The sequence below is a fragment of the Vulpes vulpes genome, chromosome 14 (genome assembly GCF_048418805.1).
Source record: "Vulpes vulpes isolate BD-2025 chromosome 14, VulVul3, whole genome shotgun sequence".
Classification (NCBI taxonomy): Eukaryota; Metazoa; Chordata; class Mammalia; order Carnivora; family Canidae; genus Vulpes; species Vulpes vulpes.
The window spans coordinates 86,942,895-86,955,830 of NC_132793.1; the positions used below are offsets into that span (position 1 = coordinate 86,942,895).

Genomic DNA, 12,936 nt, shown 5'->3' on the forward strand with positions numbered 1-12,936 from the left:
GTCAGGCTCTCTGCTCAACAGGGAGTCTGTGTCTGCCCCTCCCTCTGCTTGTGCTCTCTCTCTTTGTCAAATAAATAAAAAATCTTTAAAAAAAAATAAATTTAAACCACAAGGAAGTAACAGGATATACGAAGCAATGATAAGCAAAGAAACTGATAATTATGTGCTTCAATTGAGAAAAGGTTACAAGGACAATGAAAATCTACAAAAATTACAAGGACAATGAAAATCTCTAAGGTTGCTGTAAATTTTTTTTAAAAGGCAGGCATGGTGATACTAATATCAGACAAAGTGGAATCCAATACCTAAAGTTCAGAACAGAACAAAGATGTATACTATATTATGACGAAAGATATCATCAATAAATAAGGCACAGTCATAAACACACATAGAATACCATAATGGTAAAAAACATAAACAGAGTCCTAGAAATACAAAAATGTAAAACATAAAACAGGAGGGATGACTTAAACATACCTGTCAAACACTGTAACATCCCTCTCTCTCTCTCTTTCGCTCGCTCACACACACACACACACACACACAAACACAATTTAACTCTGAAAAAATTAACAATGTACTGATGATTTTAAAAACTGCTAAGTTACAAATGGAAACTTTGCAAGCTACATTGACTCTCATTAGGTAAAATAAGAAATCAGTAACAATGACACCCAAACTCCACCTCTCAAAAAAGACTATCTGCTAATTAAGAAAAATTCTTTCACAGCATCCCAGGATCAAAGAAAAAAATAAAACTAAAATTATAAACATCTAAAAATCAATGTAAGTGGGAGAACTCTCTATTGAAATTGATGTGCTACAAATATACCTATACTCAACAAAATTTTAACTGTAATTGCTTTTATTATTTAAAAAAATGCATATGTCAAGTATGCATTTGTCAGTACAAGTCTACCATACTAAGAAAATAAAACAAAACAGAGAAGGAATGTATAAGTGGAAGTAATGTAAAAGTGGAAATTAATAACTAGAAATGATTATAATACGTAGCACGTGACAATTTTTAAGTAGAAAAAAATAAAAACAAAAGCCAAAATTTGCTGAAGAAGACAACTTGAACAGACTAATATGTAAGATAATTAATGGTCATTAAGAATCTACTTCTTAGAAAAAAAGAATCGATTACTTAAAATAGGCACTTTCTAGACTTTATAGATGAGCTAACTTATAAAGAATAGATCTTTCCCATACTAATCCACAGAAAAATATGGAAAGCTCACCAAGTTATTTTACAAAGTCAGCACAACTTAAGAAAACTAAATATAGTGTATGCTACTGTATATGCATGAACTCTAGGCCAACTTTATATATGATTACAGAAACAAACATCTTAATATGTCAGCATGTGTATTCCAGCACTATGTTAAGAGAATAAGTGATAAGGTTTATTCCAGAAATCCAAGGATAATTCAATGTTTGAAAATCTATCAACATACCTCAGTGTATCAATCAATAATTAAAGGAGAAAAACCAAGGGATTGTATGAATATACAACTGAAAACATCTGAAAAATCCAGCAGTCATCCTTTATAAGAATTCTAAACAGAAGTAAACTACTTAAGTATGACTTTTAATTCCTAACTTGAATACTAGACTGGAAAGCAGGCATATTTATATGGAACATTTTGGGGACAATTGGCAAAATCCGAATATGGACCATAGATAACAGTGTTGTGTTGATGTTAATTTCCTGACTTTTATTACTGCCCTATGTTTATGTCACGCCCTTAAAGGGGCAAAGGGACACAAGGTCTGCAATGTACTTGCAAAGTGATTCAGAAAACAATACGTAGCTAGATGCATTACTGACAGATCAGTGGGTCAACTGGAAGTTTGGGGGTCTGGAAATGATAAAGCTAATGAGGAAAAAAAAAGTTAATTATTGGTCAGTTATTGACACACCCTTGCGTAAGGGTATGGGAATCTTTGGACCTTTCTTGTAACTTCTCCACGTCTGAAACTGCAGCAAAATCTAAGTAATCAAAATTACCTATCTACTAAGAAATAAAGGCAAACACTGGCTCGAAGTAATGAAATTAAAACCATTCCCACTAAAATCAAAAACAAGACATGAATGTTTCCTTTCACACTATCCTTTGACATTATTAAGGTTTCAATCATGTAGTATGTAAAAGAAATAAGCAATAGAAAATACTGAAATATGAAGAATACTGAATGTAAAGAAACAAAATTATTTATAGGTGAAATGAATAGACATAGAAAGCTCAAAGTTACTTAAAAAGAAGGTAAAAAATTTTCTAAATAAGAGAAATAAGTAGTTTCTCCATAGAGGAGTAGTAAGAACTATTAAAATGTCAATTAGGGGGGGCAGTCCCGGTGGCGCAGCGGTTTAGCGCCGCCTGCAGCCCAGGGCGTGATCCTGGAGACCTGGGATCGAGTCCCACGTCAGGCTCTCTGTATGGTGCCTGCTTCTCCCTCTGCCTGTGTCTCTGCCTCTCTCTCTCTCTCTCTCTCTCTGTCTCTGTCTCTGTCTCTATGAATAAATAAATAAAATCTTTTTTTAAAAAATGTTAATCAAGGGATCCCTGGGTGGCTCAGAGGTTTGGCGCCACCTTCGGCCCAGGGTGTGATCCTGGAGTCCCTAGATCGAGTCCCATATCGGGCTCCCTGCGTGAAGCCTGCTTCTCCCTCTGCCTGTGTTGTGTCTCTGTCTCTGTCTCTGTCTCTGTCTCTCTCTCTCTCTCTCTCTCTCTGTGTCTCTCATGAATAAATAAATATTTTTTTAAAAATGTTAATCAGGAGAAGCAAATAATGAAGACGGCATTTTATTGTATCATGAACAAGCAGCAATATATGAATTCCATCTCGTCCATCCACCTGCTTTCTCTTTATTTGAAGTTGCCTGGTATATCTTTTCCAGTCTTTTTTATTTTTAGCCTCTCCATCTTTTTTTATTTTTAGGCCTATCTCTGGATCTTGCTTTGTTAGTCAACCTGAAAAAGTTTTTTAACTAGGCTAATTAAGATCCTTTACATACATTAATACAGTCTATACATATTTGGCATCAGCTCCGGCAGATTTTTAACCCTACGTTTAAAAACACCTACACTCATATACAAAGTCTTTTATCTTTTAGTATGTGGGCTGCAGTCTCTGCTTCCTTGCTCTCTCTCTCTCTCTCTGCATTTCTTTAGGTATGCAGGAAGGATCTGGATTCCAGTTACTACTTTTCTATGAGTACCTTGTAAAACCCCCTTGGTAACCTCTCCTTTTGGGTATTATCACCTCACTACTATGAGAAATAATGCAAGTAGCTAGTAAATGCTTCTTCTTCCCTCTCTTGCTCTTCTTGAACCATCAATCTAAGTCCCTAGTATTAGTTTGGTATTAATCTTTATAGTCTTAAATAATCTTAACTTCCCCATTGCTTTGTCAGCTTCAAGAGACACTTTTTATTCCTATCTAATTTAACCAATGTGCCAAGGAGTTCATCCTACTTTCCCCTTACTCTCTCCTCATCTCCTGCCATTTATTTTTTTTAGCTGTATAATTCTATATAATCAGAGCGCATATCATTTATGTATTAATTTGTCCTCCTATTGTCACATTTTTGTTTTATAGTTAAATACAGTCAGGGTTCATCCCTAGAATTTATTAAAATCTTCAATCATTTTATAGTTTTCTGAAGCTCATTTTCTACTAAACTCATAGGTACAATATTCTCAGAGTTGTTGCAAATTCAAAACTACATGTCTGTGGACTTATATTTAAAGGCCAACTCTCTGATTATAGGATGTTTGACTCACATAGTGAATATATTAAAAATAAAAACATTGTGGTTCCAGTTCCAGGTAGAGGAAGCAAGCATACATTACCCTGTGTCTCCCACTGATTGCAGCTATGACCTAATAGAAGGCACAGAATAAACAGCTTGAAAACTCTGAAAAGTAAATCAGCAGTTAGACTGAGGAAGAACAATATAATTCAAAGTACCACCAAAGTGGCAGTAGTTTTATCATTTTTCTCTCTACGGTGTCCCCCAGCCAAAACTCGACACAGCCTAAGACCCAAAATTGAGCATGGATGCAGACAAAAAGAGTCCAGAAGCACTCTAGTTTTCTGGCTTAAGGATTTGGAAATAGGCTTCCCAGTGCCGAAGAGAGTAAGGCAATCCCCATTGTTTTTCTCGTTGGATGTCTTTCTCTTCTTTCTCTCAAACCTCAGCCCCAAGCAATACCAGAGCCCCGACAGGAACAGACAAGGGTTAGTCCTCTCTGATTGCAGAAGCTTGGTCCCAAGAAGGCCGGGCAGAGTGCTGTCGCTGACTCTCCATCTGTTCCCGTCCTGCATGGCCCCTACCCAAATGGCCACACAGGAAGTATGTAGCAAAGCAAGGTAAAGCCCTAGCCCTCTTGGAGGACTAGATAAGGGAAGCTCCAGGGAAACAAAACAACCAAGTCCCAGAGAGGGAGGAGACAGGGAAAGAGATTCCTAAAATTAATTTATGGATTCATGGCTCATCCCCAAGGTGCACATGTATACATACTACCAACCCTAAAAAGAAAACACAAACTTTGGGAACAGACCCACAGGATAGATCACCAAGAGCCAGATTGGTCATTGGGTGGCACATGTACAAGACAACTCTGATTAGGATTATAGAGACTTTGGAAACTGAACTGACATCAGAACCACCACCCACAGTAGGCTGGTCAGAAGTTGTGATCTAAACTCAAGAGGACTGATAGCCTACTAAGACAGAAACATCAACATTCTCCTCAGGATTCAAAATAGTATCCAGAGACTCACAACGTAATATTCAACATGTCTAAAAGACAATCCCAAATTATTCAGCATGCAAAGACTCAGGAAAATGTCAACTTCCAGGGGAAAACAATTATAGTTTCTGGAATTCTCCAACAAAAAGCCTGTAAAGGAATGATAATAAAAATGTTCCAGGAAGTAAAGGTTACTATTTTGGAATTAAAGGAAAAACTACAAAAAGCAAGGAGGGGGGGGGGGACTAGGAGATACGAAGAAGAACCAAATGGGATCCTTTTAAGTGAAAAGACAGTAAATATATTAACTCACCGGATGAATCTAATGGCAGAAGGGAGAGGACAGGAGAAAATGTACACCACCTCCTATGACAATAACAATTGAAATCACTGTGGATTTCTATCAGAAAACATGAAGGATGGCTGAAATCTGAATATTTTTTTCAAGGCTGAAGGGAAAGCATTGCCAACCCAGAATTCTTTATCTAGTGAAAATACTCTTCAGGAACAGATGTGAAATAATGACATCGTAAGGTAAAGAACAAGTAGACAAAGATATTTTAAAGTTCATATGGAAGAGCAGCCAAGGCACTTGGGAAAAAGCAGAGCGCGGAGAGGTGTGCCTTACCAGATAATGAACCTCACCATGACATTACGAGCATCAAAATAATTTGGTCTTGGCTCCGCCATAGACAATTAAGAGAGTAAAACTGAAGAGAGGCCCAAAACAGAACCACACAGGAAATTTGTCCGAAAGCAAATAAAGTTAGGGCCTTTTTCCATAGCAAAAGAAAAATCAATTCTGGATAAAATAAAATTTGAATATTAAAAGATAAAACGAAAACATTAGAAGGAAGTTTAAAAGAATATTTGTGTGATGTCTGTAATGAGGACACCCCACACACACACGAAACTCTGAGAAAAGAACCCAGAAACTGTAAAAGAGAAAAAGAACAGATTTGACTACATAAGAAGTCCTTAAATTCTCTACATGGCAAAAGACACCAAAAATTTAAGGCAAATGAGAAGTGAAGATATTGCAGGAAAATACTTGCAACATATAATAAAGTAACCATGGAAATGCAGATCAAATGAAAACAAGGAAATATCTTATTTCTCCCATCCAGTGAATAAAAACGTTAAGGATTACTAACATCATGTGCTGGTAAGAAGGTGGCAAAAGGGCACACTGATGAAATGCTTCTGTGGATGGGCATGACTACAATCTTCTGAGGAAATCAATCTAGCAATATCCAACAAAATTCTAAATTTGAATACCCTCTGACCAGCAATTCCACTTCGGGGAATTTATGCTCAAAAAAAAAAATAAAATAAAATAAAATAAAAAAATAAAAACAAAACAAAAAAAAGTCCTGCCATCTAAGATTAGATAAGCAGCAATATTTGTAAAGGCAGAGAACTGATAAAATCAGAATATTCCCAACAGGAGAATAACTGAATAAATTATAATAATTCATACTATGGACTCTAATGTAGTCATTACAAATAATGGGAATCATAAATAACGGGTTATGGCTGGGAATATTTATTAGATACTAAACTTAAAAAGTCACAGAGCAAGGGATGTGGCATGATCTTTTTGTAAATTTTTTTAAACGAAACATATTCCACACATATGCATAAATTCTAATGTTTTTGTGATTGTAAAGGAAAGCATAAAAGGATCCCGTTACCCAACACTGGTAATACAGGCTCCCTGTTGGCCCAGAATTGGGATAGAAGGAGGCATTGTTATCATTTTTCCTTTGTTACACTTCTATGTTTCAGTTATTGCAAAAAGTATATATTGCTTTCAAAGTATGAAAAAAAATTCAACAGCATTGCTTTCACAGAAAAACAAAATACACATACATACATACATAACAGCCACACAGTTGGCTCCCAATGACTCCATCCTTATCAATGTACGTCACTGATAAAGTAGAGAATTCACAATGTGAATTTGTCTCTGATGTCCTGGGCCTTACAAAATTTTCAAAGAAACATAATGAAGCTGCTCTGCTGAAGGACAGCTATTCAAGACCTAGCTCCATGAGTCTCCTAAACTGTTCGCGCAGATCATCATCTCTCAAAATGGGCCAGGCATTCATCCACAGAGGGAGATGACCCGCCTCCCAAAACCCAGCTGGGTGGCAAGGACCTTGGGGCAGGAACACCATTTGAAGGTGGTCCATAGATGGCTGAAACAGCAGCATCTGCTCCCTCTTGCCAGACCTGCTGCCCACCCCACCCCCACCTGTCTCCAACTTTGCCAAGATACTTCCCTGAACCTCACATAGCCTTTCTGAATGCAAAGCCTCTCCAAGTTTTTCTGGAATCTTCACCTTTGCAGGCATGGACGCAGTGAAGTGGACACATTAATCTCATATATCCACTTATATATCTTATATATCCACTTGACTGGACTAGAGGATGCCCAGATAGCTGTTAAAACATGGTTTCTGGGGGTGTCTGGGGTGGTTTCTCCGGAAGAGATTAGCATTTGAATCAGTAAGCTGAGTAAAGAAGACTGCCCTCACCAAGGAGGGCTTGCATCACCCAATCCTTTGAGGGCCTGAATAAAATAAGAGGGCAAGGAGGAAGGGTGAATTCACACCCTCTCACTGAGCTGGGACATCTGTCTTCTCCTGCCTCTAGATACCAGGACTCCTGGTTCTCAGACGTTCAGATTCCCACCGAGAATTACACCACTGGCCCCCTGGTTCCTGGCCTTTTGCGTTCAGACTGAATCACACCACCAATTTCCTTGGTCTTCCAGCTCACAGATGGCAAGATCATGGGATTTCTCGGCTTCCACATCGGCCTGTTCCTCAAGAGAATGAGGACAGGATGAATGAGCAAGCTACTGGTTCTTTCTCTGGAAAACCCTAAATACAGCAGGTTAGTTACTCCCTCTCCATCTCAGTGTATCCTGCAGAAGCAGCCAAGACTTCTTAGGGCTTAGTCCCAGCCCTGAGACTGCCTCTGTCGTCAGGACTCTGTTGGCTAAGGCAAGTCGTTGGAAGCCCCGTCCAAATTCAAGTGGAGGGATCTGCACAAGAGTGTGAACACCAATGACCACAGATGAAATGTGCTATCACACCATATCGAACACTCAGCTTAATGTCTGGCACACAGTCCGTGCTCAAAAAATGTGAGCTCTTTTTTGTATGTATTATTTTCTCTTAAATAGAGGCAAGTCATTTTTACAGGGATTCTTCACCATGTACAAACCACAGAGAAGGCATGGAAATCTAGAGATTGCTACAGAGCCCTCACATTTCATTCCAGAAGATGCAGAGGAGCTAGAGTGCTACCCCACAAGGGCAGACTTCAGAATAAAGCCAGACACCCTAGTCACTATCCTTAAATGAAAAATATCCTTGCAGGGCAGTTTCCGGGCCTCAAAGGACAGGCATAATATGTAGGGTAAGGGGCCAATGTTACCACTCACAGCAAGGCTAACATGCACACCTGTCCCAACTGGAAACAGCCACTATTTCTGCCAACAGCAGAGACAAGATGTGAAATTTGGCATATACCGTTTTAAGAGAACTTTAAAGAACAGTTGGCAGAAATAGTGGCTGTTTCCTGCTTGTGGCAGATTAAGTTTGAAGAAAGAAAACAAGGCAGTGAGAAAGTGGATGTAAAGGGGTAGAGCAGGAGATAGAGAAGTTACCTTAAAATGTAAAAAATGTAAGCAGAGCTTGTTGTGTTCATTGCTGTCCCCGGAGCGTAGAAGAATGCCCGCACAGAGCAGACATTTGCAGAATTACTCTGAATGGGGGAAAGTTAAAACGAATGGGCTATACCCATCGAAAGGACTAACACTGGAAAGGCAGAATTATTGTTTTACAATTTACCCTTTCAAACTAAAATGGAGTGAATGCACACTTTTCACATAGTTTTTCTACCATGTCCAGGTCATGTTTTCCCTTTTAGGTTTATCGTTAAAAGGCAGCTGTTTTTCAATGCCCTCTGGGAGCACCAAAATCATAGCGAAGTCTAAATGGGACAAAGGGAGGCTCAGGGAGGAGCCAGGGAGTGAGGCTAATTTACCAGTCTGCCACCTGTAGGCTGGTTCCAGCAGACATAAACATCAGTGCCCACAAAACAGGCGACATGAAAATAACGCATATTAAATAATGCTAAAAACTGAGCAACAGATGTGCGAAAACTATATATAGTGGTCCATTTGAATCACGGCTCCCCGGTTTCTGCCTCCGCCGTCCTCTCTCTGCTTTAAACACCCCGAGCTGTGGCCACACACGCTGCGGTTCCTAATCAGCTCCCCGAGCCTCACCCGAGGTCTGAAACAAGCTTTGAAAATGCAAACCCCTATTCGGGGGAAGGGCCGCACCTGCATGGATCAAAGTCGGTTTCACTCCCATCTCCTTTCAAAAGCCTCGCCATGGGCTTGAGGCACAGAGGCCATTATAAAGGAACAGCAACGCGAACAAGCAAAGCTGGGCAGAACTGTTAAATCCCAACATTCGGGAACAAACAGCAAACATGCATGACACAGGCTTAGTTTGGATTCCCGGAGCTGGAGTTAAAACATACTGAGTTTACAGTTTAAGCCGTAAGATGTCCTTGGGCACCACAAACCAAATGCGGTTACAGATGTCAAGAGTTCTCAGAACGAGCGCTTCTCTTTATAAATGTCTCCTCCGCGTGTATTTTCCCGTCTCCATATGTCCACTCTCTATCAGTATAAGGGACACACAACTTTCATCAGAAGGATGCACAGAGGCCTCCCACGCACCCCCCCCCCCCGCCTTTCCCTCCCGGGGCGCTCGTTCCTCGGGCGGAGGCCTCGCGGCGGCTGTCCCCGGGGGTCCGTCAGTCCCTGGTCTCTCTAGGGAGGGGTCGCACCGAGGCGTGCACGGGGCTCCGCTCGCCCGCCCGGGCCCGCCGCCCACGGGGCACCGCGTCCCAGACGCGCGCGGGAAACGCCAAGTCCGCCGCCGGCCGCGGGGATGGGGGGGGGGGTCCCCGGGCGCACACTCCGCGCCCCGACGCGCGCCCGCTGCCCGCCCTGCACCGCGGGGTCCCTCCGGCGGCTGCCGGCTCGGCCGAGGGCTGCGCCCGGGCTGCGGCTTCCTCCCAGAAAAGTCGGGTCGGGGTCGGCGCCGTAGGAAAGGGACCGCGCTGGCCGGGAGCGGGGCGTCGCGTCCGCGGAGTTCCCGGCGCGGACTTTCCGAGCTGCTCCCCGCGCCCCCGCAGCTCGGCCCCGGCGTCCGCGCCCCGCACTGGGCGCCCCGGCGCCGTCCCCCGGCCGCAGACACTCACCGAGAAGCCGGCCCAGAAGGGGCAGGAGTGGCGGACGCGGGCCGAGGTGGTGAGCGCCAGCGCCGCGAAGCTGACGGCCACGATGAGGCATCCGAGCGCCATCTGCGTGGCCCCGAGCGCCAGCACGACGCGGGAGCGGCCCGGGCACTCGCGCAGGCGGGACAGGCTGCGGGGCAGCGCGGCGGGGCGCGGCGCGCGGGGACCGCCGGCCCGAGGCATCGCTCCCCCGCTCCCGCCGGCCCGGCCCGGCGCGCGCCCCCGCCAGCCGCCGCCGCCCCCGCCGCGCCCCCCGCCGCCCCCCCCGCCGCCGCCGCCGCCGCCGCCGCCGCCTCTCCTCACCGAGGGTCCGAGGCAAGTTGCGCCGGGCCAGGGGACCGCCTTCCCGCGGGCCGCGGGGGCTGCGGCGGCCGCGCGCAGGGAGCGGGCCGGGCCGGGCGGGGAGCCGGGCGGGGAGCCGGGCGGGGAGCCGGGCGGGGAGCCGGGCGCCCGCTGGCCCTGCCCGTGCCCGCGCCCATGCCGCCGCCGCCGCCGCCGCCGCCGCCGCTCCGCAGGGCCGCCCGCCGCCCGCCGGCCGCGCCGCGCTGCGCCCTCTCCCGCCCGCCCCGCGCGCTCCCCGCCCGTTCCCCGCCCGAGCGCGGGCGCGAGCTGCCGCGTGCCGGGGGCGAGCCGCCGCCGTGCCCGAGCGCCAGCCCCGCCGCCGCGCGCTGGGCCGGGGCGCCGGGCGGGGGCGGGGACGCGGGGCCGGGGCGCGGGGGCGGTCCCCGAGGCCGGACCTCGGCGCTCTAGGGCCCCGCGCGGGACGGGAGCGGGGCCCGCAGGCGCGTCAAGGTCGAGGGCTGCAGCCTCGGCGGCCGAACCCTCCGTCGGCGCGAGCCCAGGGCCGAGCCGCAGGGACCCGCCGCCCGCCGCCCGCCGCCCGCCGAGCCTGGGCCCGGCCGCCGATGGCGCTCCCCGAGGCGGCGACGGGCCCGGCGGAGGGCGCGGAGGGCGCGGAACCCCCGTGCGCTGCCCCAGGTGCGGCGCGCAGCAGCCTCCACCGACTGCGGAATCCCAGGATCCAAGATGCCGCTTCCCTGCAGTGCCGCAGTTGCCCCAGCCGTCTGCTGAGAACTGAGCCCGGGGGACCGGGCATTCAAAGCATTCCCGGTTCACAAACGGATGTCTCTTACCCACTCACCTCGAGTTCGCAGGGCTTTTGATACAAGTGAGAAGTTTGGGCTTAAAACAAACCGCTCAGGGACGCCGGGTGGCTCAGTGGTCGAACGTCCGTCTGCCTTTGGCTCAGGAGTTGATCCCGGGTCCTGGGATCGAGTTCCACAGTAGGTTTCCTGCGAGGAGCCCGCTTCTCCGTCTACGTCTCTGCCTCTCTCTCTCTCTCTCTCTCTCTCTCTCTGTCTCTGGAATGAATCAATAAAATCTATTTTTTTAAATCGCACAAAACGAATTTAAATGAACCATGTCATTAACTACTTATTAAATCTCCCCCACTCCCTTTAGCCAGTATAAGGTTTTCAATTGATTTTCGGCCCCCTTGAGGTACCCAGAAAACTTGGAAGTTTTGGTTGTCAATTTTCTTTGCGGCCTGTTGATGTGACAACTTTCAGACCACCGGTGTTGAAAAACACTGTGTTATTAAGAGACCCACGAGTGCTGGGAAGTCTAAAGGGATCAGGCATAAAAAGGCAAAGTTCATAGTAATAAAGGGCAAGGGTAGGTCATTCCCCCAGGCCATTCTTCCACGGTCGTGCAGTGGAACTGAAGGTGTCCCCTGCTGGATCCAAAACACTAGAGAGTCTCGCCCCAGAACATCTCAGTTGCTGGTGCTTGAAATTTCACCGTTAGAGTCATTGATTCCTTTGGGGCTTGACGAGCCTCTATTAAAATGCAAATTCCTCTTGAAGGGGCCAATAGCTCAAGCCTTTATCAGCCAACCCCATAGCAGGGATGGGATTTATTTTCCAATTTAAAGGGATGGCCAAGGGATGAACCAGGGGTGGGGAATTCTACAGATAAAGTAACTGACCTCAAAATGTTGGCCTGTGGCCAAACTCTGCCTTTCCTCCAGTTTTTATCTATAGCGTGGCTGAGCCTCAGGCTGGCATCATTTAGAGTGCTGGAGTACAAATTCTAATTTCCCAGAGACACTCTCTATCAAAAAACTCTCAGGCCCCACTTTTTAAGGGCTTGGAGCAATACCAAAGCAAGATTCTGGACAGGCAGAGGTTAGGTTCTCAAAGGAGTCACCTGCCTTGTTCATTCATTTATCTATTTCCCCCCATCCAACAGTTTTACATTTTAGGAAGGAATCTCTAAGCACCAGGCACTCCTAGGCTCTTAGAGTTAGTACATAAGTGAACAAAACAAATAAGACCCAAGGAGAGAAACAATACAATAAGCAGAACAAATAAGTAAATTGCAAAGAGTTTGTTGACATTATGTAGCATTCAAAAAATATGTTAAGCCCCCAATGTGTGCCAGACAATGAAGATGTAAGATTAGCAAAAGCAAATAAGCTAGAGAATGTTCAGTCTAGTGGTTAGATTGACAACACACAGATAATTGCTCCAAGGCCAATTGCATCTAGGTTCAATGTGTGGAGAATTCTGCATGGTGCCAAAAAACTGATAATAAGGAGCTTTGGAAAGAGCTTTCTGACCACAATGTAGAAAATGTGTCTAAATGGCCTATCTGTCCCATTAGTAGGGAGCCCCCAAATGTGGGGCAACAATCAGGTAGGAGCTGAAAGAATTCATCTGAAGCAGAATGAAGGAGGTAGATGTTTATTGAATACGGTGCAAGCAGAGGAGAGGCTGTCTGCAAAGAGGTAGGAGGAGGAGGCTGCTTTTAAGGAGGGAAGGCAAGGAGGTTTGGCAATTTATGG

At 45.6% G+C, this 12,936-nt stretch overlaps 1 protein-coding gene across 7 annotated transcripts in view; it reads right to left on the reverse strand.

Moving 5' to 3' along the window:
- ENTREP2 (endosomal transmembrane epsin interactor 2) overlaps positions 1-10,346 on the reverse strand; it is a 443,586-nt gene extending 433,240 nt beyond the window's left edge. For 3 of the 7 annotated variants that reach the window (XM_072737074.1, XM_072737077.1, XM_072737073.1), the window contains exon 1: positions 10,056-10,345. In XM_072737074.1, the coding sequence (XP_072593175.1) occupies positions 10,056-10,274 (219 nt within the window). In that variant the 5' untranslated portion in view covers positions 10,275-10,345. Of the gene's footprint in view, positions 1-10,055 lie in introns of all 7 variants that reach the window. The other 4 variants (XM_072737076.1, XM_072737072.1, XM_072737078.1 and 1 more) reach the window with 2 other exon arrangements.
- Positions 10,347-12,936: the final 2,590 nt, after the last annotated feature.